General features: G+C 40.5%; 2 protein-coding genes and 1 long non-coding RNA gene across 14 annotated transcripts; all 3 read right to left on the bottom strand.

The window, feature by feature from the left end:
- Positions 1-4,418: 4,418 nt before the first annotated feature.
- Positions 4,419-8,644, bottom strand: LOC6567407 (zinc finger protein 800). Its single transcript, XM_001993550.3, has 5 exons — positions 8,194-8,644; positions 7,600-7,749; positions 7,062-7,515; positions 6,726-6,873; positions 4,419-6,646 (listed from the first exon to the last, which is right to left on the bottom strand). The coding sequence occupies exons 1-5, from the start codon at positions 8,356-8,358 to the stop codon at positions 4,564-4,566; spliced, it is 3,000 nt and encodes a 999-aa protein (XP_001993586.1). The 5' UTR covers positions 8,359-8,644; the 3' UTR covers positions 4,419-4,563.
- Positions 8,645-8,823: 179 nt separating this feature from the next.
- LOC6567408 (fasciclin-1) lies at positions 8,824-24,647 on the bottom strand. 12 transcript variants are annotated; one of them, XM_032739798.2, is made up of 18 exons: positions 24,440-24,558; positions 23,507-23,776; positions 19,724-19,762; positions 17,515-17,644; positions 17,285-17,454; positions 16,972-17,202; positions 16,677-16,845; positions 16,436-16,596; positions 14,868-14,876; positions 14,007-14,015; positions 13,348-13,502; positions 13,201-13,291; positions 12,918-13,138; positions 12,694-12,856; positions 12,475-12,622; positions 12,269-12,304; positions 11,952-12,077; positions 8,824-10,275 (listed from the first exon to the last, which is right to left on the bottom strand). In XM_032739798.2, exons 2-18 carry the CDS (start codon positions 23,624-23,626, stop codon positions 10,271-10,273), a joined length of 1,983 nt encoding a protein of 660 aa, XP_032595689.1. In that variant the 5' UTR covers positions 23,627-23,776; positions 24,440-24,558; the 3' UTR covers positions 8,824-10,270. The 12 variants fall into 12 exon arrangements, with proteins under 12 accessions (XP_032595689.1, XP_043070743.1, XP_043070742.1 ...); XM_043214808.1 differs by lacking the exons at positions 8,824-10,275; positions 24,440-24,558 and adding an exon at positions 24,581-24,599 and having other exon boundaries at positions 11,820-12,077; XM_043214807.1 differs by lacking the exon at positions 8,824-10,275 and having other exon boundaries at positions 11,820-12,077; positions 24,440-24,559.
- Positions 17,872-18,591, bottom strand: LOC116805829. The gene is made up of 2 exons (XR_004365414.2): positions 18,409-18,591; positions 17,872-18,342 (listed from the first exon to the last, which is right to left on the bottom strand). It is a non-coding gene; the product is annotated as an uncharacterized LOC116805829 (long non-coding RNA).
- Positions 24,648-25,233: the final 586 nt, after the last annotated feature.

The following is a 25,233-nucleotide window of genomic DNA, read 5'->3' as shown; positions in this document are numbered from 1 at the left end:
GGGGGAGGAGGACAGAACGGCATCTGCTGCTGCTGCTGTTAGACCTGCTATTACTGCTGCTGCTGCTGCTGCTGCTGCTGCTGCTGGTGGTGGTGGTGTCCTTCAACGTCCTACACGGCAACAACACGATGCGTTGAAATGCCGATTCCACTAGCGGCAAACGGCCCGCCAAACAGATGACAGCAGACAACAGACAGCAGCAGTAAGCATCTCAGCATCCCATTTTTCCGAGCCGAAAGCAACCGCTGCGTCACTTTCACTCATCCTCTCATCCTCACTTTGGCTGAGGCTGTAGCTGTAGCTTTGTATTTGTTTTTGCTCTCTCACTGGCTCTCTCTCTCTCTCTCTCCGATGTTAGTAGGTTACTTGCACACACACACACTTACACACACACGCATACCGACACAGATGTAGGTATTCGTACTTGCAGTTGTCGTCGCCTTCATCCGCCTCATCTTCCGTCGACGCTATCGTCTGTCACCGTTGTCTTTCACTTTCGGTGCTCATGTTTTTTGGGCATAATACAAATGGGCTTCGGGGTTGGAGCCACAGTTTGAGCTGAAGCTGAAGCTGAAGCTGGCACTCTGCGTTGAGTATGGGACTTGGGGTGATGATGAGGGAGGTTGGGTCGCTATCAGCACATCTTTTGCTTGTTACCCCACTGGCAACATCTGCTCGGAGTCTGTTTTTCTCAGTGATAATCGGTAATAATGCGTTGTGTCACTATTCAAATGGACGTTTAGTAAATAAACAGCCCCTACTACAGCTCAAGCACTTTGCACTGTACAAATTTGACAATATTGTTAGAGTCGATTAAAGCAGATCGAGCAAAAATACATCCCTTTCATAACAGTACACAAGCATACGTTGAGTTCCTGGATACATATATTTATAATAATAATAAAATGCACAGCCTTAAACGCTGCGCTTATATGAATCCTAAAGGGACCCATAAAAAAAGAATTTGCATATAGCGATTTATATCCGTTCGTTCTGCAGGTGAATTTTATATAAGCTTTTCCCACTCAGCAAGTTTGTAAATATTCATACATTTTTAAATTTGGCTAAGAACAGAGCAGGCGACCCCTTCGGATGTGTATGGATCAATATTATTGTTTAGTTTTCCAACTATTTCTCTTTTACAATTACATTTTAACAAAGAATTCGTAATAAATTCGTAAATTTTAAAGATCCGTGAAGAGTACGCCTCCAAATTCACCAGCATAAATATAAATTGATTACAAATTTCAGTCAAGCCATGTCCAATACAAGTGTGGCAGCAAGTTCATCCCCATCGCGCTCCAATAATGTGCGTCAGCTGGTTCAGATGTTTGAGCAACTCTCCACAAACGGGGTTACGCCTCGGCCCGTTGTCCGGGTCTTAAGTGTGACCAAGCCGAAGGAGCAGCAGCCAGCCATAGCTGCGGATCTCGCTTTGCTGTTAAGTGGACGGCGCGTTGCACGAACCGTGCCACATAAACGGAATAATCCACACAGATCGATGGATGCCAAGAGCGTTAAGTGTGTTGTCTTGTAGAAATCTCTGCTTAAGTTTCGAATAAAGAAGCAGACATCTGGGCAGTTTTTTTTTAAATATCATATATATCCTTGCAGAGAATCTTGTTTGACCAGAGCTACCATTTACGAATGGGACATATAAATCGTCCTTGTAGCTGTCGATCATCCTTGAATGCAGTTTATTCTCATTCGAAAATCTGTTGGGATTTTGAGGCTTTTGACACTTTTTCCTCATCGCTGTTTTCAGTAAGTTTCAATTCTTTTGGATCAGAGCAATTGAGCCAGTTAAGGTTTTGTGTTATTTTTTGAAAGATCAACCTGCATAGTAAATGGTGTGAAATAATCTTATTAATTAATCATCAGATGATAATACGCTTTTTGGTAAGTGTTGACTTCTGTACAACTTTATTTGTGTCTCCTTGTTAGTACTACGTGCTTAACTTATTCTTGTATCATGTCCAAAAATTCTTGGCCACGTTTCTGGCTTTTGGCTTGCATTGACTGCTTAGTGCTTGTACGCTAATTGGGTACATATAAAATATTCAGCACATTCAGTTTATTCTCCAGTTGTCTCAAAGTTGTCCACGAATTGCAATTTGACTGAGCTGACCGGTTGCTTAAATTTCCCAATTTAAGTGCATCCAGAATGAATGTGCTTAGCGAGCTGCTTGTCGGATGTGATTGACATTAATGTTGTGTAACTAAATTATAAAGCAGCACAGCAAAAATATTTGCTTGTGTATGAATTTGGATAAAACGCTGCGCAATAAAATGTCAGTACGGTTTCATCCGGGTCACCTGTATTATGAACAATAAGCCTCTAAACGAGTAGAGCGCATCTATTAGAGGAATTAGCAAACGCAGCACGCGCAGCTCTTGAAAGATTGGGGCATGCACAAGTGCAAATACAAACAAGAAGCGAAACGCATTTATGAACTCCATCAGGTGGATCCTACAATGAACAGAACGGCACAGCTGCAACCACTTAACTCGTCCACAGCGAGAGAGAGAGAGAGAGAGAGAGAGAGAGAGTGAGAATGGGAGGGAGGAGGCAGAGTAGTGCTAGTTCCTTTTTTCTATGTTTTTTTGTTTTTAATTTATATCCTTGTCAGCTGGTGATTTCTTTGTTCCAGCTTTGTGAATGCTAAGCTCGATGCTGGTTCGTGCTCTTGCATGCAAGCCCAGCCAGAAATCACTTAAGCAGCAAGCAAAGCAAGCGTCCCCTTCTCGAATGACATGCGAATAGTGGCAGTAGGCAATGGGTAAAATAGCTCAAAAGATGCCAGAGCCAAATGTTGGGCTGGGCTCCTTGGCGTTCTCTGGTTGCCTTCAGCATCCTCTACATGTTGAGACCAAATGCCTTTGTGAGTGGCATTAATTTGATGCTGCAGCGCTTGCCATTGCCTTTGGTATAGGTTGAGCTGCTGCTGCCCCCTATTGTGACCCCGTCGTCGTCGCGCACCGCTGCAATAATAAATCAATTTTAAGTTCATTTCTTGTAGAAAATGTGTCGCTGGCTTTCGTCGTGGCCTGCAGCCTCTTTCAAGGCCTGGGCGTTTTCACTTTCGGTTTCCAATTACACACAGCAACGGTCACACAGACACAGCTCGCACCATCTCTCTCCCGCTCACCCAAATCACACCCTCGCTCTCCTCTCTCTCACTCTCTCTCTGTCTGAAACACACCCAACACACAGATACACACACACACCAGCACAGGCACAGCACACTTTAAAGTGTGTGACAGGGTTTCTCGGTTATGGTTTTTGTATTTCGCCCGTTAACGTCCGCTCGCTCACACTCCTGACCGTGACACAATTTCCATTGTTGAGCACTGAATCTCTGGCTCAGTACCAGCATCCTGCTATTGAATCACTTATACAGTAATATAACCCACACACAAGACACACACACACACACACACACACAACACACAACACACACAACACACACAACACACACAACACACACACACACACACACAACACACACACACACACACACACAACACACAACACAAACAACACACACACACACACCCACTCACAGATATAGTTTTGCTTAAATTTACATATGGCAGCAACATGACCTGCTCATACATTATATACATGATATATATAAAAGAAATATATATATATATATATATATATAGATATGTATATAGCATATATGTTTTTATCAATTGAGCTACAAACAATAGTCGAGGTAAACACACACAATTGATGTGAACGCAGTTAGAGTTGGCTTTGATTGCCACTTGTTGTCGTTTGTGATTAAAATACATTTTATTATTATCATTTGGTGATTTGATTTAAGGCTCTATTTTGCACGACATACATTTGCTTACAGTACGTACAGTAAAAAAAAAAACAACAAATACGCATATGCGATGCATATAAATAAAATCGGTGCATGACACATTGTTATCATCTATGCAAGTAAGTGGATTCTCTTGTCTATATACAAATGCATGCATTTATCCAAGTGGAGCAGCAAAATATATATATATATATCTTTCCGTTTGTCTGTTGTGTCATTCTATGCTTTTAGCACTGACCCAACTTGTCGCTTGCTTGCAACTGTCTCCGTAAACGGAGACATGGATTGGCTGTGATCCATAAACTTAAAACTTAAGAAACATAATAATTGTTTTCTTTTGTTTTGTTTTGATTTGTTATTATCAACTAGATGTACAATTTTCACTATAACATGTTTAAAATGCCATTTTTGTTTTCTTTTTTACTTGAGTCAAAGCTGAACTAACATTTACTAATTGCCAAAAATTATGCTACGGTTTTTCATTATTTTCGATAAACATTTTTCATTTGGTTATTGAAGCTGTGTAATACTCAAGTTGTCATCACATTAACATCGAAGTGGATATGGAAACGCACAGACTCATAATAAACGCAAGAGAATTGTAATAGTATTCAATAAGGACACGAGTGCAAAACATTATATGATACATTATACATTAAATGAGAAGAGGCCAATTTAACAGCTAACAGCTTACAGCTAACCGCTAACAAACGGCTAAGAAACCCGTTTAATTCTGCAGAGCGGCACGCAGCAGGCTGTCCAGCGTGAATTGGATTGTTCCATTCGCAGATGCCTGCAGAACGGATGGCGGCTTGGGCAGCGCCGGAAATAGTGCGGACGTACCCGCTGTCATTGGTGGCTCCATGCTGCTGAGGCACTCCACAACTGTGGCCGCTGGCAAGGGAGACGAAGGCGTTACCACCTCTAAATTGGCGGATGTATTTAACGCATTGGTCGAGCTTTTGCAGTTGCTGTTACCGTTACCGTTGCCCTTTCGTGGCGGCGATGGCGGCGTTAATTGAAGTTTTGTACCTAGACTGTGGCTGCCGTTGGGCGTCTTCTCCAACGCATCCATCTCGACTGGCGGATAACCATCAGCAGCATCGGGTTTGGCAAACTCGGCTGCTTCCGGCTTCTGATGTTGTTGTGCAATGGCGCTGTTCACTTTGTGCCACAGATTGCTGATGGTCGCATCCTTGCCGGCCGCCGCCGTGCGCTTGGCAATTTTCTCAATAAAACTCTCGCCCACATTGCTGAGGCTGGTGGTGACGGTGGTGTTCACCACATTCTGCTGGCTGCAATCGCTGCGTGTGTAGGAAATGAGACGCGGTCGTATTTGCGGACGTTCCGCAGGCAACTCCGGCAATGTGGCAGAAACGGCGCGTCCCTCACTCACCAGCTTCAGCATGATGCGACGCGTGATGCCCTGCACCAGGGCCTTTTTGTCCTCGGTTATATAAGCATCCCATTGTTTGGGTTTGCTCTCCTCAGACAACGAAACGTTGCCAGGCTGGCGACGCAGTTTGGCGCGCATGGAGTCGACAGCGACCGGCGTGGAGGATGTGGCACCAGTTGGATCCGCCTTGAAACTAACCAGATCGTACACAAAATCCTTGTTGACGGCCTTAACGCGTTTACGTATGGGTCGCTTCTCGGCGCCCGGACGCTCGCCCGACTCCGGTGAAATTTGTGTGCGCGACTTGCGACGCTTCTTGTTGCTAGGCACCGACTGATACAGCTCCTCATCTGGCTCCTCCTTGATGGCAAGGGCAATCGGCGAACTGGGTGCCGTCTCAGGTTGCGGTTCACTAATCGTTTTAATGCGTTTCAAGCGCTTCTCAAAGGTTTTGAGTGCAGGCTTGGGCTCGGCAGCAGTCGCCTCCATTTCGGTGGGCTGCTGCTTATCTAAGAGCACAATGTCGCCGTCGACATCGTCGCGCGAGTACTCGCACTCATGCGTGGATACATACTGCTCGGTCAGTCTATCGCGATCGCCTTCGATTTTGTGCGTAAAGCCCAAGTGGTTGACAATATCATAGCGGCGAAAGGCGCGATAGTCGCAGATGGTGCAGCCGAAGCGGCGGGCGCGATAATGGAACATGGAAATGTGACGACGGAGATTGCCGAGAGCATTGAACTGTTTATTGCAGATCTTGCAGCGGCAGCGCAACTGCTTCTCAATGGGCACATTGCGCTTCTTCTTTATCTTCGTTTTGGTCTCGTCAATCTCATGCTCAATGTGGGTCGGCGGCTCATCCAGTTCGCGCTCCTCCTCCGGCTCATCGTGTTCCTCCTCGCTGTTGGACGCCTCGTCGCTGGCCGAGTCGCTTTCGTGCTGCAGCTGCAGCTTGTCCAGCGACACGGTCTGCAATCCACTTGCATAGCTCTCACTTTGCTCGGCCAGATCGGCAAACATTTCATTCAATGCGGCGGAGTCAATGCTCTGCATATCCGCTCCAACGGGATTGTGATCCTTATCGGGTATCTCCATATTGCCATTTAAGTTGGCCCTTAGCTTCTTGACGGCAGGTGCTGGCTTGGCCAACGCCTCTTGCTTGGCGCGACAATTGAGCAGATGCGTGGAGAGTGCAGCTCTGCGCTCAAACGACTTCTCGCAGTAGATGCACAGCGACATGATCTTGCGCTGCTCCCCATTTGCATCAGTGCGCTCTGTCGCCTGACCGACAACATCGTCCGACAGCTGCAGACGTTTCAGCTCGCGGCTTGGTCCCTTAGGCTGAACATCGCCCTGTTGCATGCGACGCTTCAAAATTGTGTTGCGCATCATTCGAATGCGACGCGTTGGTTTCCTATTGCGCGAAAGCGAAAGCCCCCCCAATTCAAGATTAATCAATGTTTTATTGGTGTGCAGTCCCTGGCGAAACTCACTTGTGATCCTTGGATAGATGACGTATGACGGCTGCTGCCTGCAGAAAGGTGAGCGAACAAGCGGGACACTGAAACACAAATGCTGACGACGAATGATTCTTCTGTATGTGCAGCTCCAACGTTTTCTGTGTCTGGAACGTCAAATTGCCTAAAATAAAAAAAACAAATCGAAGGTCAGTTCAGGGCCTACTAAAATCAGTGACATTACAGTTTTTGCTTGCAAATTAGATAGAGACTAATTCTTGTTAAGTTTAAGTTATCGATAGCATAAAAAATTCATCATTTAATGATTTCTATTCGGCGAGCAACTGTTTGTATTTTAGGTGGGTGTTTTACATATTTCACAGAAGATGCTCGTTTCCGTTTCGTCGCAGATGGATTGCTCTGGGGTCTCAGCGGAATCGCTGCCACCGCTGGGCCGCTCGTACTGATGCGTGGTGACTGCTTTGCCATCGGGCCCAAGGATCGTCTGCGTGGAGTTGAGCATGTGATGCACCTCGTTCACCTCCGTTTTGATGCTGTCATCGTGCTCGATTTTGATCGTCTGATACATTGCCTGACTGGATGTCGGCACCGATTCCAGCTGCAGAACGGGTGAGATCGGTTTCACAACAACTGCCGGCGTCTTCTTGCGACGCAATCGTTCAATGACGCCACTCAAATCGCGCATGCTGCCACGCATTGGACGACCCTCGCGCGGCACTGGCGAACATCCTGTGCTGCGACTGCGCAGCATGTGTTCCATGTTCTGTGCGCCTGCAGCCTGTATTATCATCGTGGAATTCTGATCCTGCAAACAAAGTGCGTTTAATAATAACGTGAAACATAGTCGAACAATTTGGAAATTGTACGCTTGGCTTTACGGTTCACTCACTGTGTATCCGGCATTGTGGCCCGTGGTGCGTGCACTGATGCAGCAGAAGACGCGCTTGTGACTGATGAAATTGGCAAAACTGCGAAACATATTGCGGCACACGTTGCACTCATAGATCAGGCTGCACTCCTCCATTAGCAAATGGCGCACCTGTGAAAATCAATTGAATGACAAATTGAAAGTAGTTTTAAAAGGGCCAAAACGGCAGTCATCCATTGATTACATCTTCTTCAGTTATCAAATTGATCACATTAAATCAGGCTAGTTCATAGATAAATTAAGAAAAATTTGACGTCTCGTTCAACTTGAGTTAAAAACTATGAACTGAACTGCACTGATTATAAGTATTATATTATAAATATAAAAATATGATTTTAAGAAACATTTTATTTCACACTCGAAGATAGATTTGAAAAAGAATAAGCTTTGCTTAAGACCTGTTATACGCAGGATATTATGCTGTGCATGTCACAGATGTGGCAGCAAGACGTAGTTGCAACATTTGGTATGTTTCAGCATGTTTCCGATTACGCCATTCTTGGACGCAGCTTGGTCACGTACACCGTAAGCATGCGTCGCTCGTGGACAGCTTACCTCACTGGTGCCGTTCTCGTAGGCGCGACGGGCCTCCTCGAAGCCCGTGTGTGCCGTGTGCAGGGGTCGCTGCAACAGGCTCAGATCGCTGCTGGCGCCATCGCCAGCGCTGATGGCATCCATCTGTTGTGTGTCCGAATTGCAGCGCGAGTTACGTTTTTTCATTGCGCTGCTGCTGCTGCTGATGTTGTTGTTTCTTTTATTAATTTGTTGCTGTTGCGTGAGAAGGCACGCGACCTATGCGTTTGTCTTGCTGGATATATATCTTGTGTGTACGCACGCTTGTGCGTATTGTGCACCTTTTTAAACTGTTTCTTTAATTAATTGAAATTGGTTTTTCTCATACGAATTTAGGCCTGCATATTGCACATTTTCTTCTATTGCACTTTTCGTTTCTGCTCTGTTCTCGCTGTTTAGTGAGAGAATTTCTCTCGCTTCATTCTGTTCTCGCTGTACATGGTTTTTGCACTGCTAGCCAACACTGTTTGGCTTGGCAGCATGTTGCCTCACAGCGAGTAATGTTGCTGACACAGTACGCTCACGGTTGCAGCTCTGTTGTGCTTGCGCGCGCTTCAGTGTTGGATAAGCAACATTTTCAAAAGATATATTTAATTTAATAAAAACGTGTTGTTTTCTGTGTGTATATTTTAGGGGATTTATTCGCTCAAGCTTGTTGTTGGTTGACATTATGTTTTCTAATACATTTTATATTTGAATTCTTTAACTAATGCTAGACAAAATTAGTATCTTTTGTTTTATTCACGAATACATAGTTAATATGAATTGTATTTATTGTAAAAAGCGCTTGTCATAAAATATTATTATTCGTTTGCACTGCTGTTGACCGTAGCTTAAGCTTGGTATATATGTATGTATGTGTGTCGGTATGTATGTGTATGCATATAATTATTGTTATTTAAATGTATTGTTTTTGTTGTTGCTTAACGCTCGTTTTGGAAACTCAATTACTAAATACATATTACATATATGTATATATATGCATACATATTTGGAGACATACATATATATATATATGTTTTATTATTACCGCACTGGACATTTATTATTATCCATTATACATACATACATAAATAGTTTATTGATATTTAATTGAATTGCTGAAAAAATATGCATTTATTGATCTGTCTCATTTTTTTTTTGGTGTAAATAGCATGTGGCTTAATAATAAGTATATCATTTAATTGTGTACATTTATAAGCAGAAGTGGCTACATTTGCTCGTATGTATGTATTTAATGTAAATATAATCTCTTATATTCGTAATGTTTATACGTAATTTACGCGGCAGAAGAAGAACTTGACTTGACTTGATTCGCTAGCGATAAACGTTTTTTGCCATTTTGCACTTTCCATTAGCTGCTGTGTATTTGGTTTAGTTTTCTTTTGTTTAGTTTAGTTTCATGATGAGTAAATTTGTATAAGGGTTAAGGTAATGCGTTTATCTTTAGTAAGGCACTAGTTACACGATAATTATTGAATAACGTGTAACTACTGACTACGACATACAAATCCCTCCTCCATATTCCGATAGAATCCTTAAAGCTTACGGGTACAATTTCATTTAGCGTATTCTTTTCATTTTAGTGTTCATATTCATTATCATTTTCATTATTTATTTAGCTAATGCAGCGTTGCAACTAAAACTAAACTGATTACAAAACAAGCAACGATGCTGCAGCGACCACGCCGCCTACTAAAGATAAATTGAATTAGGATTAGGCTCAATCAATGAAGATCAATCAATCAATCGATCTGTCGATATGGAGTACCGCAATATTGGCCACTACACAATTTCGCTACAATTTATATAAATGTATTTGGGTGGTTTTTGGGGGTTGACTGGTAGGTTGATTTGTTGGTTGGTTGCATGTACGTTTAGGCTGATACTTTACTGTATTTCTTTCGTTTTTCTTCTTTTTCTTTGACAATACATGTGTTACATATATATATATATCTATATATATATATATATATATATATATAGGTAGTAGCAGATTTTGTGTCGCGCTGATCTTGTTGTAGTGATCGCACACACACACACACGCTAGTTACAATATCTAACCTATAATTATGTGTAGCATTATAGGGGGGTGGAAGAGAGATAGAGAAAAATAGAAAGAGAGTTTGTATAGTTAGCGCTCGGGTATTTTCTTATTGTTTTGTTTTGTTTTTTTCTAAGTTTCTTAATACAATTCGTGATATTTATTAAATTGTTTTTTTTTTGTTGACACACTATAAAACTAGGTTTAAGTTTAGCATGACTGTTACCATACGTTAAGTTGAAAATGCAACTGCAGTTGGGAATATTGCATTGTATGCACAAACAAACTATGCTAAAAATGTTGTATCAAAATCCATTGTAATATGCTGTTATAGATGTGTGTGTAAGTGTATCTGTGTGTGTGTGTGTCTATTATGCACAATGCATTTCAAAATTTAATTTACATCTGGTTTACATGCGGGTTACGCATGTTTACTGGCAGTTTTTAAAGTTGCTTTTCAGCAAACTAACTTTGATTGCAATTGCCATTCTCAATAGCTGCTCATTGTGTGGGTGTGTGTGGCTGTGTGTGTGGGTGTTTATGTGTGTTGGGGGCACATGCATAGCAGGAGCAGGACTAACAACTACGTACATAAGTGCAGGAGATGGCTTCTACTCTATACTTGTATGGTATTCTCTCATATCTAGTTTATTTGTTGTGGGCATACAATTTAACCTAGATTAACATATGGATGCTTGTTTGCTTACAATTAAAGATCTTGGTATTTGTTTTTTATCATAATTAAATTAAATTAAAAATTCTGTTTAGGTTTATTATAAAATTTCACATTGTTTAAAAGGTTACCATGATTTTCGTTTTTGTTTTTTTGTTTGTTACATGTTATTTGATGTATGTATGTAATGTATTTATATAGTGTATGTTTGTTGTTTTTCGCGTGTGATGAGTGACAGAATGTGTGTACAATGAGATTCGCATTCTACTTACATAGTTTAACTCATTTTACAAATCATAAATTAGGCATTAAACTAAAACAAACAATTGTCAATAAAAATGTACACTTAAAATCAAATAAAATAACACGAAAAACGTTTCACTTAGCGAGCAAAATGAGACTTTAAAAATGAACTTAAATGATAAAACATATACATGTGTATGTAAGTATGTATGTCGAACATAAGCATAGAAAGTAATTAAGAATATTTATATATTTCATATAATACATAAGGCCTTTGATGGAGAAATCGTGTTCAATCGTGTTTCTTAAAATGTACATATAGTGTTCATCATATAACGCTCTGCCAATCCGGTGATGAGTCTTTTATGTTTGTGATTTTTTCTGAGTGAAGATGGGGCTGGTGAGCGGCGTGCCCTTGAGTAATGAGGCGTGTTCCTTGTGACACATATAATACAGTTCATCATATTATGTATGTAAATGTAATTCTGCATTTATGTATATATGTATACGCAAGTATAACAACATGTGCTAAACATATGGAATATTATCATATTAGTTTGGTATCATTTTATCGAATTGTCTTTTTGTTCTTGTTTTTGTTGATGTTGTTTTTGTTGCTGTTTGTTTTGTTGAATTATTTTGTAGACGACTGTTTTGTTTCATATATTCGATTTGTTTTTATACATTGTGAATAATGCGTTTAGTTTAAGAACTTTGCTACTGTTATCATTATGAGGTTGGCCAACATGATGCAAATGCTTGATTCTTGCAAATAGCTACCTCCGCTGACAACAATGTCTTTCTCCTCCAGCAGCGGATAGTCGATGACATGTATAATGCCATTGGTGCACTCCACATCCGGCCGGTAGACATTGATCTTCTTGTAATTCCACAACAGCACATATCCTGCAATTAGAGAATTCAATTAATTTGACTCGTCTACGGTCTCGGTATAGTTACATAAATCAAGTCTAAAGTGATTTTTCTAATGGGCACAGAGTGAGAGAGTTGAATGTTATGCATGGAAATAGGCCACTTTTGATGGCTATGGTGAGTTTGGTTTGTGCAATGGGTTGACATACGGCGGCAGCACTCACCAGTCCATTCGTGACTAGCATACTCATCATGTAGATCTTTTATATATTATGTTGTTTTGGTTAAATACAAAGCATGGAATTTTTGGTAAAGTCATAGAGAAACAGCATATGTTAGTACAGATCATGGGTCCCAATAGAATTTAATCGAATTGATATTGAAAGCATTTTTGAGTGCCTAAATTGGCTGCAGTTAAACTTCTACTTACGTCCAGCCTCCTCCTCGACCCTCACTTTGAGTGAGTCACGGAATGTGGGCAGCACAACATTGTCGGTAGTGAGCGACATTTGCGCCAGATCCTTCATGGTGAACACATGATCCGCAATTACCAGATGACGCTCCAAAAGGTTCTTGGACTGTTATTACAGCAGAGCAGGGGGAAGACATATAAGTAAAGGTGATTTTAGCGGAATGGATATCGACTCACATGATAGGAAAAGTCACGCATGAAGAGCTTCTTGTGCGCCGAGGGGTAATCCACTTCAGTCTTCTGCCAGCCCTTGTCGCGGGGCACGAAGAAGGTGTATCGTCGCTGAGTATTGTTCAGCTGATCGTTAAAGTGCGAGAATTCGCCCATTTTATATGTGTCGCTGTCGATGATAGAAAAAAATTAGCAACTTGAAAAGTAAACCGTTTGTATTGAGTTGTTACCTCATCATTGGATCGGATTCCAACTTGCCCAGCACAGTAGTATGTGGCACGCCCAGCACACGGTCAATGATGTGCACAAATCCATTGGTTTGAGCAACATCAGCCTGCAGCACAGTGGCATTCACGCCACCACCTTCAACAGTAACGACTGCATCGGTGCCCTCGCCTTTGACATTGAAGTACAGGAAAGTTCTATTATTTACCGTCGGCACCTGAGCGATCTGAGAGTGAAGAAGGGAAATTTAGGGCAATGATTGATCTGATTCTTATGGTGAAGTTTTACCATGTTTGCATTCTTTTCTCTGATCTTCTCGACGTTCAAGCGATCCTTGATGATGTGCATATTTAGAATATCAGTCATCCTCTTGCGATCCCTGCGGTTAACAATCGAACATTAGATTTGAGTTTTGTTCATTTATAGACATAGTACCTAATAATATTGTCAATAGACGAAATGTTCCATGCCTCGTTGCTGGGCGCCAAAATGGTCACCTCGGACAGATTGTTAATGCCTTCCAGCACTGCGCCACCGGCGTCCATAATAACCTCGTAGAACTTGCGCAGTGCTCCATTCTCTCCGTTATCCTTCAAAATAGAAGCAAAGGGTTTTTCAATCAAGTCTAAAAACTAAAACTTAAAAAATCAAATAGTTATTGTTTTTTTTTTTTTGGAGGGGAGGTCGCTCAAGCTAAATGTGTTTTAAGTATAAGGGGAGTGTACAAACATTAAACAGCGATTGTATTTTAAAAAACATTCACAACATTTATAATGTTAAAAAAAACTGTTAACCAAAGAAGTGAGCCAATTGGTATACAAAAATCAGATGTAAATGGATAGCGAATAATTTTCACACTATTTATAATGATCCTCTGATAATCTGAGCGATATTTAGGCCGATGAATTTCTACAGAATCAAATCAAGATGTGAAGTTCAATGGTCTCATCTGGCCATGACAAATGAGAAACAAAGTGGTTAAGTGAGATGTGGAGCCAGCGATGGCGGATGGTGCGTTCAGTGATTGTTGGTGGTCCATGGGGAAAAACTGATGAATGTTGTGTTTGAATTGGTTGTGGAATACAATTACTTACGTTCAGAAACTAAATCGGTACAATCGGTGTACAACGGGTGAAGAAGTAGTAGTAGTATTATCATTATAAAAAGATCGTTAAAAAGTTCGTTTTCGTTTTGAAATTGGACAATGTTATTATAAGATTTGTATGTGGTAAACGTATTCATTATTATTATTCAGGTTCCGCGCAGTGTGCAAGTTCCGCCACAGAGTTGGATAAATGTTTGAAATAAATCGTTAGGGAATATATAGTTTATTTTTCTTTGTTTCTTGATCGCAGTTAACGAGTATTATATAACGATTATTTATATATTGCAATTTCAACTTGTCAAGCAGAGCCTTTGATTTAATTACACGTTTCACGTTATGCAAAACAATTTCTCAATTTATATTTCTATGCACGTGCATGATAAGAAACAAAAGCATAAAATTTACAAGATCTATCTAGAAATTACGCAGTAATAAGAAAAAAAAAAATAATATATATATATATATATATATATATATATATATATATATAGAAGTTCGAACCATGCAGTCTCATTGAAAATATCGAATGAAAACAAGACAGTAAAATATAATTAACAACTGAAAAATACTTGCATCGTTGTGTGATGATCTAATCGAAATCTGTCAGTGATCGAGACAATTGAATCTATATCAATAATACCAAATGAAGCTTGTACTGCTGTTCTTTATTACTCATTAAAGTGAAATAAATTGGTGTTTCGAGAAGTACATCAATCTAGTATGTAGAACATGCTGCGAGATAAGTTCATAGTTAACATGCGGACACTCAATATTACTGAGAATTGGAAGGTTAACTCAACTTTACAATATACAATAGGTGTAAGTATAGCTATCAAAAAGTATTGTTTACCTTGAACGACTGTTTTATAAATTGTTTGGTCAATTGTCGATACCAATTTTCATTTTGCGAGCGATATGGGATTTTTGTTTTGTTTGGCATGTACGAGAAACAGAATATAGAACAACCGGTCAGTAAAACGAATATGACAAATGGGCGAAGTGACAACAAAATGCTAAAAAAAACAATCATAAATGTACACAACTAAACATTTAGATGAGCCAACTTGGCGCTGATATCGAATGTACAACAATGTATATAATGTCTGTAGAAAAATGCCTACGATCTGATCCTGACATGATCGAGATGCGTTTCTACATTAACGGATAAAACGATCAAAGCATGCCGACGACTGTGAGCTGAAGCTGAGATGACAAGCTATGAATGAAGGAAAGCTTTTGGCCAATTACGATTACATTACACAAGGACTGGGCGTGGTTCGACCAATGCACTCGATGGACAAAAATGGGCATGTTGTGAATGAAGTTTTTGATTATCGTATGATAACTATTTTTGTTGACATGGGACAGTCCAAGCAATGCTATCATAATTTAAATTGCATTTCGAATTTGTTTTCTTTTTTTTCTTTAACCAATTTGAAAATTGAAATTTTAAGCGATTTGCTTGCAGAGTCGAGTATGCGTTTTGAGCTGCAGTTTGAAAGCAAAGCATTTGAGAAATAAAATCAATTTGATAGCCGTTGTGCCAATTAACGCCTTGAAAATTGCAGCTCATGATAGATTGAGATAGAAAATTGAAATTTGGTTCATAAGATAAATTGTACATTAAATACATTGCTTTTCATTGTTTTTTTTTTTTTTTGGTTGAATTTGGCAATACTTACATTACACCCAAAATTTTTTTAAAATAAAATTTGTATTTTAAAAAATTATTTTAAAATAAAATTTTGCTTTTGATTTTACATGGAACCGAACTAGTTCATATGTCAAGAGCAAAGTTAGTAGCGCTATGACGCCAGCAAATCTTGCACCAATCTTCAGATCCCGAAAGAGATCCAAACAATTCAGTTCTATGTGAAATCAGACTTGGGTTGGTTTCAAAATATGTGTATTCTTTTCTTTTCTTTTTTTTTTTTTGGTAGTGTAGCTATTGAGTATTTGAGATCAAACGTCGCATTATGATCTACATACATACGCAAGTGTATTTGTATGTGTCTGTGTAACTATATATATTGTCAATGTCAATGTCAATGTCAGATTATGTTGCGCTATTCGATACTTTTGGCTTGGACTTTGCATATAGACGAACTCTGAAATTCTTGGGCTAGGCCATTAAGCAGACGCGAGCCTCTTATTGCTGCTCAGCTAAATGCAAAGCTGTATGTGTGTGTTGAGTGTGTATGTGTGTATGATTTTTATGTGTATGTGTAAGCGTTTGCTGGGGCAGCCAGGTGGCAGCCCAGCAATCCAGTGTAGCGTGCCGAGCCAATCAAATGACAAGCCTTATCGCCAGCCACGGCCAGTCTCTATTTATTTGCTATCTGTGTGTGTGTGTGCGTGTGTGTGGGTGTGAGAGTCTTTCTGTTCTGTACAATCAGACCGGGTGCTACGCCCACCTACCTGTAAAAACTGTGTGACTGTCGTATCGATGATCATCAGCGGGCGATGGATCAGATGGACGACACCGTTCTTCACGGGTATATTGGCCCGGACAATCTCGGCGAGGACGACGCCCTGTGGATGCTTGGCATCACCAATGATTGTATTCGATTTCACATGCACTGCAAGAATAAAACGATAGACAGGTATTAGTCATAGTGTAAGTGTGTGCGATGAATACTAAACTAAGTTCTTATCTCACTTTTTCCGTCCTTTTGCTTGAAGAAGCTCACTGTGACCTTGAGTTGATCCTCAAAGGCAGCGGAAGTCTTGGGTTCATCGTGCTGCGAGGCGGCAGTGAAAATGACAGTGTTCGGTATCACATGCCCGTCGATGACCTTGCCATCGACTAAGCTGCTGCGCGTCGAGAGCTGCAAATGTGCAAAATGATATTGATGTAATTCAGAAATCTAAATTAAACTAAGTACAATAGAGACTATATAGATCTGAGTTGCTCAGATTTGGCGTATCACTTTAGTCTTTTGGATCGTACAGACCTTGAAACCCTCATCGACGGGCAAGAGGAAAGTGTGCGCTCCGGGCGCCTGATAAAGCGTTTCCTTCTTCATTAGCGTCATCTGTGAGCGATAGGTGCGCAATTTGTTATCGCCCAAGTTGAGTTGATCGGCCTTCTGTATGAATTGCAGTGCATCCAAATTGTTAATCTCGGCCTTGGCACTGGGCAGTGCAGTCAGCGGCTCCAGCACCTCGTCGATTATGTGCATGACCTGTTCAATGTACAAAAATCATAACACATAGCTCAGATAATGCTCATTGTATATATGGGTATAATAACAATAGGCCACCGACCTGTCGCTTGCCCTCGCGATTGGTCAGCTCGACGCTGAGCGAGGGAATGATGCGTGCATTGTTCACATAGATGTCGCCGTTGCGATTCTTTGTGATGTACAGCGGCGGATTGCCATCCATGTCCGATGACACGGCCTTTTCCAGTTGGTCTTTGCTGAACGCAGCGGTCGCTAAACGATTGATTCATTTGAATATGATTCACATGATGATAGTGTTCCAATAATACTCACTGATGTGGTAGAGGACATGTGTGGGACCCTTGTGGCGCTGGAAGGCTTCGTTAGTCGGCACAAAGATCGTGCACGATCGCAGCGATAGCGTCGAATTGGCAACCGGATTCTGCTCGAGCAGACTATAGAACTGTAAGCATAGATCATTGAACCATTGGTGTGTGTAAGTAAGTGCGTTGCTGTTCAGGAATGCAAGACACGAAATATCGAACCAAACAAAACCATGCAATGTGCTCAAGGTGGAGGATGGGATTCGGGTGTTTCTTCAACTTTTGGCAAACTACTACCTAAAGGGCCAATTCCATGGCAACGTCACAAACAGCTAGTAGTAAAACTGAGCAACGGCTGTGCAGGCAGTAAAAGAAAAAAAAGGAAAGAGGTTTATTGAACCAATTACGTAAGCAACCACGTACAACCAGGCATAGAGGGCGGTTTTTTTTGTTGTTTTTTGCCGTGCGCCCATTTCAATAATTCTTCAATTGTGAGCGGGTGATGTTTATCAGGACATTTGGCTATGGCGCTGGGAAATGCATTTTCCAGCCGCTGCTACCCTACATTAGAGACGCTGACCCTTTCGGGCTGGCGGCCACCACCTGCCTGGCAACACGGCACATGCGACCGCGCACTTTGCGGCTTCCCAACGCTGTGGCGACACGCCCTGCTGCACATTCTCAACCAACCAGCTTTATGACGAAGCTCACTCTTTTTCAAATTGACCGTCTCTTCATGTTGTTGCATGTGTATGTGTGTTTATCCAATGTCCTGCACCTTTTTTTTATATTTTTTTGTTCGTTGCTCGCTCTGACCGTGTTTTGGATTTCTCTTGTCCTGTCGCCGCAGTGAGTCACGTCAATTTTATTTTATAGACCACACCGTCTGCTGGTTGCCCCTTACCTCATCTGAGTTGTGCTGCACTGCAACGTGCTCTTTTTGGTAATTTGAGAAGCCAGTTGTGAGTGTCTTCATCGTCCTGCTTGGATATCGTCGCTATTTTGTGTTTGCTTGGTTTCCATTTCGCTTTCTAAATGCTTTCGTTTATCAGACTGCTTTTAGGTAAATGAACTGTGAAAGCTCGAGACTGAGTTTATTGAGTGTAAAAACGTTTCAACTTTGTACAAAGTCTAGTTTTTAGTTAGTTGCCGAAAATCGGCAGTGTATCCTAGCTATAACTCTAGTTGAGTTTGCCAAGCTCTTATGCGCATCATCATGAATATGAGAATAGTTAGTGTCATCAAACAGCAAACCGCTTTTGGTAATTATAATTTCGGAAGTTAATTTATTTTCAAACTTCACTGGACGGACGATTCCAAATATGTCAGAGTATATAAAAAATAAAAGAACGATTGACGAGGAGCCAGCGAAATGCATATTCAAAAGTAATTTCTCTCAGCAAAAATAATCATTTAAGGTTTGTAATAAAGTATTTGCTCATTTCTGAGCGAGCAAAACAGCAATATTATTTCTAAGTAAATTGGAGCAAATATGAATGAATAACTCATAATTTATGAACATCTCTGATAACAGACCCTTCTGTGACTATTGGTTCGATTCTTTTGCAATTACTTATTTGCATAAGTTTGAGCCCAGGCAGATCAATCTTAATGCATTTCACTGCGATAATCCTATCAGCTGAGCTGTCAGCGTCCAGTAATTGCTCCCTTGGGGACAGGGGACTTTGCATAAGTTCAAACTGTCGTCTGTAATTCATTAGAACATCTACTCCCATTGACAGGCAATTTCAAGTCCAACGGAGTGCTTACATTTCTGTGTGTATTTAGGGGATAGAATCTACGCTGTTTTGAAATGCATTTGATTTTCGAGCAAAGTGCCAATGAACCCTGTTCGGGCCAAAAGGAAAAGATAGAACTGACGCCTGCTGCTGCTGTTGGTTGGGTGCAAACACCACCCAATCCTCCCCCCGCTGCGTGCGTTAGAGTCAAGGGCAGACGTGAGTCAGGGCCCAGACGGCGGTGCAAACAAATTCGGGTAATGTCGCCCTGGTCAATTGCCAACCCTCCAAGGCACTTGTGGGGGTGGGCGGACACGCCCACTCAGAGAGACAGACAGACACACACACACACACATCCCTTGTTTCAAATTTTACTAACGAAATTAAGGCAAAAAACATGTAACGCTTTTACTTCTACAGATAACAGTTGTTGTTGTAGTGAGTGTTGTTGTTGTGGTTGTTGTTATTGTTGCAGCTTACCCTAACTGGCATAAGGCGCCTGAAGGATTTGGCAGTGCTCTGAAAGAGAGAGAGAGAGAGAGAAAGAAAGAAAGAGAACCGCTAACAGTTCAAATTTTGTTTGCAACTCACATGTTTCTGTGTGTTCTTTTTTTTTTTTTTTAATGTCTGTATGGAGTTTTAGCCAAATTTATTTAATTTGTCCTAGTCAGGGTACCAAAAAATGCTACAATTACAGGGGACTGTGGTGTGTGTGTGTTGTTATTGTTGTGGGCGTGGCACTAGAGGAAACTCAATGCAGAAGCTAATTGTTACAACAAAAAAAAAAAAAAAAAACCAGCCGGCAAAATGCTCAGCGCGGCCAGTTTCGTGAGCAGCATTCGATCAAGATGAGGACCAGCTACAACTGTACATTGTACACTCAGAAAACATATCATCTTTTTTGAGCCAAGGGAAACTAGGTGTATTATTCAGAAAGTATACGGAATGTTGTTTCTTTCTATTAGTAAGAAATACATTTCTGGAAAATAGAAAAAAAACGCCCTAAGAATATTTCTTTCGCAATTTAAAAATTATATTTGAGAACCAGAAATTTTATTTCTTATTTTCAGGACGATTTTTTTCGGAGTGTATTTCTGTATTCCCTAGTGAGTGTACTCTCAAAATTTAATTGACACAAATTATTAATGTATGGTAAAGTTTTTGGTTTAGTAATTGCAGCAACCCCCCCGAGTTGTCTTAATTGCTGCAGAACAGCAGACATTGAGTAGGGGTAGGGGAAGGGGGTGGGCCAGCAGCAGGAGGCACGATCGCATGTCACTGGATCTCTAATGCATCTCGCCTTAGCCTTAAGTAGCTGTACACATATCTATGTATGTAGATATATATGATCATTGCCATATAAGCCCCATTAAGGTCACTTGCTCATTCACGTTTCATTCAACGCCTCAGAATAGTTGTATTTGTGTTCGTGCCACACAAGAAACTATAAAACGCGTCTCGGCATCGCTTGTGCGCCAAGAGTATTGTAAGCTTAAATTAAATTTAATTGAATCCGATGCTATTGCTCTGATGCTCGAGTTGAAGAGTGTGTGTGCCTAGCTCGAGCCGCCTACAAATGGCCGCAGCAGCGTTGCAACTGTCGCCAGTCAAAGGTTAAAGAATAAAATTAAAATCATAAATACAAATGCAAGGCCTGAGCTAAAGATGTTGATGCAACGTCACAAGCTGTACGCACGACAGGAAGTTTAGGGTCAGCGCAGGAGGTCAACCGTGCAACGCCCGCACATTGTCATCATATATATATATGTACATATATATGTATGTATGTCGCTGAAGGGGAAATTCTGATCGCACAGCTCTCGCTCGCTCTTATGTAAATGAGTTTTGATTGAAATTTGACTCGAGTCTGTTGCACTTTTTCTTCGGGGTTCTTCTTCCAGGAAAATAACATAATTATAATAATTATTTTAGCCCAATACGGTTTATAGATGTGTTGTCATATTGCTTGAAGGGGGCACCAGTATTTGTAAGTGTGTATGAAATGAGCAAGAAACTGTGATAGGCTGTCAAACTGAATGGAATAAATTGTTGTAGCCTTTGCATCATTCTTATAAATATTTATTTGTGAGCGGACAGTCAAATTTTTTGTGTTTTTCCAAGCAAAAGCCATTTCTTGCCAATGCTATCTATATAAGCCATCACAGAGTCATAAGCTTTGAGTTTTTAGCATAATTAGCACATTTGGTTGCTATTTGAAATTTCTTATGTATATATTGCAAGCATTTTCGCATTAATGCAAGAAAATGGGAGCTTATGCCTCAGAAAGGCACTTTTGTGCTGAGTACAATTTTCATGTTATCACAATAATAAATGTTGATAGTGGAATCAGGCTATAAATCGATTAAAATACAGACTATAATATAGAGGAAGTGCAAAATACACACATCTTTTACCACTCGTTTCTCTGCCTGCTTGTTCCATTCTATTGCACTTTTTCAGGGCGTAAAAATAAAATATATTTCCACTATATATTGCATATTCGACATAGTAAAGTGATGGGGAAATAAGAGATTGTAAAAAGTGCAGATTATGCAGTAGAATCAAAAGCATTATAGAAATTATAATTATTTCGCAAATATGCACACAGATTCTCGGGTGCTTGAGATATTATTTTATGGATTAACAGAACCTTCTTTTGAATGCTGCTTCTCATTTCGCAACAAAAAGATGTTAATAATGAGCATGCTCTGGTTGGTTGGTAGCTATGCCGCAAGCTGCACTAGCTCATTCCACATGTACATAGAGCAAAAGAGGAGGCCATAGGTAATACATAGTTTGCCACATTGTGACAATTACAGGTGAGGAGGAGTCAGCTGGCAGCCAGTTCGCAGTTCGCAGCTCGCACGCTTTCTTTTCAAATGTGAAATTATTTTTTCTTGGTTTTGAAAATGCTCGCTGGCTAACAGCAACTATTTTTGGGCATTCAATGCTTAACAGACTAGAACGACAGAGAAAAACGTGAGTCTTTGTTGTTGTTGGTGTTGTTTTAGTTGCCGGTTGTTGGTTGGTTGTTGTTTCAGGCTGACAACCTTTAATGGCTTCTGACTTTTTTACACTTTTATGTGCTGGCCATATGTCGGTGTTTGTTCAAGTGTGTGTTTGTGTGTTTGTTTCGGGTGTGTGAAGGTGTAAAAAGGCAAACGCAAATAGGTAGAAAACTGTTATGCTCAGTCGACGGCAACGGCCGGCAACTTTTGTGGGCAGTTGGTTGGTTGGTTGGTTGTTATCATTGTTGTTGCTTTTGCATAATTTTTTGGCTTTTACATAATGGACTCATCATGCATACCAAATGTGGCTAGCTGAGCTGAGCGCTGCAGACTCTGGACGTTGGACCGCTAACACGGCTAACAAGGCGCATCGATTTTTCAATAGACAAGAACAACAAGTGCAAATGGCAAAGGTCAAGGACGTGCTGTAACAACGAGCAGGCAGCTGCGACGCCTCATGACTACCTGTGCGGGTGTCCCTCCCTCTCTCTCAGTCTCTCTCTAAGCATCACGCTTACTCTCACTTCTTTTTCCTCTTTTTAAGGACTTTCTGCACAAGGATTTTCGTTTCAAGGGCATTTGCCGCCAGGCTTGGCTAAAATGTGTCAACATTCGTCTACCATTTGTATGTATTTATGTGTGTGTTGGCCAAAAATTACTTTTATAGTCGTCACTCGAAAAAGAGAACGCTTTGAATTGCAAATATTTCCAATATAATTTTCTACATAACAATATAAATTGCTTAAAGTTTTCTAAATTTGCACATTTAAAAGTGCTTACAAGCGGCTAATTTAAAATTTAATTATTTTTGATTTAAAAATAATACTAATAAAAATAAAATAATTTTATATTTAAACCTTATTCGTTTTTTATATTTAAATTATTGTTACTATTTCTGAATTTTGATTGTTGTTAAGCAAATAAACCAAGCGACTTCAATTCCTCAATATACATTTCTGTTTGTTCTTTTTTCGGAGCGATCACTGTACTGTGTATGAGTGTGCACATGTGTATGTGTGTGTGTGTGTGTGTGTATGGATGTGTGTGTGTGTGTGTCTGTATGGATGTGTGTGTGTGTGTGTGTGTATGCATGTATGTGTGTGTGTGTGTGTGTGTGTATGTGGCTGTGTGTGTTTGTTAACAACTCTAAGTACGAGCGAAAAAAAGAAGAGAAAAACCAGCTGGCCAATCAGCTACATGTGTTTTCTAATATTGTGGCTGTGGAAATTTAGTTGCATCTAGTTTTGTGACTCACCTGAGAAAGTTCCGAATCATCGCGCAATTTGTCCGCCAAATCGGCAGCAGCTGCAAACGAGCAGCAGCAGCAGAGCAGCACCAGCGCAGCTAATGCGCTCAAACCGCTGCGTGCGAACATTATTTTATTTTTCACACAAACACACACTTGTTTTTGCAGCAGCAGCGACAACGACGACGACGGCAACGACTTCGACGGCGACTTTCGAGGGTTGGCAGTATTTGTTACTGTGTGTGAGTGGCGAGCGCGCGACTTTTCTACGATAAATATCTGAAATTTAAAGGCAAAAAAACAGACACACACACACACAGGGAGGCATAAATAACATTACATATTCAACCACCGACAGGCAAGCACCCACAACCCGAACCCCTTAGGAAATTTGCTATTTGAAATCTGTGAGCGTCTGCACAAAACAAGGCGGCTTTAAAACATGCACTCAACTACACACAAACACACACTCTCATGCAATCAAATACCGTTATGTCACAAAAAAAATCACAAGAAGCAAACCACAAGAAAAACAAGAGCCAACGCTAAGCTGCTCTGCTTATTGTATATTGTTTTTAGTTATTCCTTTGCCTTGTTTCTTTTGCTTGTTTGTGTTAAATTATTTTGCACATTCCGATTAAATATGGTCATTCGCTTTGTGCTGTGTGCTTTCTGCTGTTATTCGCGGTTCAAGTAGATTGAAGCCGCCGTTCTCTGTCTCTCTTTCGTTCTTATTCTAATAAATAATTCAAGGAAAAGTGATTTTGAAAAAGCCAAGCCAAACTAAACTAAATTATGCAATGCGCCTTCGGGGAACTATTTATTGCCTGGCCGCGTAACACTTATGCTGCCTGTTAGCGAGCCTCCTTTTTGTTTCTTTCAACGCAACAATTGCATTGGCAATCAATAGCGAATTAGCCATTTCGCTGTTACGTTGCTTACACTTAGTTTGTACTTCTTTTACAATCGGAGCAGAAAATCTATACTAAGCGCAGCAGCGAGCGACGCACGGTTTTTTTTGAGCAGAGCCCGAGTCCCATACACAGTGAAGCCACCACAGCAGTTAGTTCACCCAAACAATACCGAGACAGAACTATCGTACGCCACGCTTCAACGTTTTCTTGCAACTGACTTAAGCCGAGAACAGGTTTTCCACAGAGAGCGCGCGCACACATATATAGTTATAAAATGATGGCTGCTGCATATTCTGTTCTGTTATTCCACTGTTATACTCATTGTCAACTGTTATCTTCGCTTCTAAATTAAAACGATATTGAGCGACTATCGATAGTTGCTCGTTATTTGTTTAAATAAGTCTTATACAAATAAGAGAAGCTGAAAAAGACTTATTGGTCTAATAGAATCCAATTCTCACAACTTTAAACGATTGAAAGTTAAAAATAAAAACCAAATCATAAGTACGTAAGCATACATAAGTGTAATAATGCAAATGCTCACTAGATTTTCAGAGATCCAATCTCTATTTCGCTTGGAAAACTAACTATTCATTCATTCACATTTAAATAGGCAAAGTAAGTTAACAAAAGTGCGTTTCAATTATTCAAGAATTTAATTTCAATCTTATTTCGAATTTTTAGACTCATAACTTTGAAAAATGATTGTATTTGGCGGCCTCATACCAGGGATGGGCTAAAATATAAAAAAAATGCTCATCGAGAAAAATACCAAAAAGTCACATTAGTTAACATGAACGAATGAGTTAACATGAGTAGTTA

The sequence above is a fragment of the Drosophila grimshawi genome, unplaced genomic scaffold (assembly GCF_018153295.1).
Source record: "Drosophila grimshawi isolate 15287-2541.00 unplaced genomic scaffold, ASM1815329v1 contig_311, whole genome shotgun sequence".
NCBI classification, from domain to species: Eukaryota; Metazoa; Arthropoda; class Insecta; order Diptera; family Drosophilidae; genus Drosophila; species Drosophila grimshawi.
Note: the sequence above shows the minus strand (reverse complement) of the source record. Positions and strands in the feature narration are given on the sequence as shown.

Excerpts from the sequence above, each read along its gene's own strand:
- LOC6567407 (XM_001993550.3), bottom strand. The coding sequence starts at position 8,358 with ATGAAAAAACGTAACTCGCGCTGCAATTCGGACACACAACAGATGGAT. Across the intron at positions 6,874-7,061 it reads GAGCATCTTCTGTGAAATAT|GCAATTTGACGTTCCAGACA; the intron begins GTAAAACACCCA and ends TTTTTATTTTAG. Across the intron at positions 6,647-6,725 it reads CATCTATCCAAGGATCACAA|GAAACCAACGCGTCGCATTC; the intron begins GTGAGTTTCGCC and ends TTCGCGCAATAG.
- LOC6567408 (XM_043214808.1), bottom strand. The coding sequence starts at position 23,626 with ATGTTCGCACGCAGCGGTTTGAGCGCATTAGCTGCGCTGGTGCTGCTC. Across the intron at positions 13,292-13,347 it reads TCTATTGACAATATTATTAG|GGATCGCAAGAGGATGACTG; the intron begins GTACTATGTCTA and ends TGTTAACCGCAG. Across the intron at positions 12,305-12,474 it reads GGTCGAGGAGGAGGCTGGAC|ATCTACATGATGAGTATGCT; the intron begins GTAAGTAGAAGT and ends AATATATAAAAG.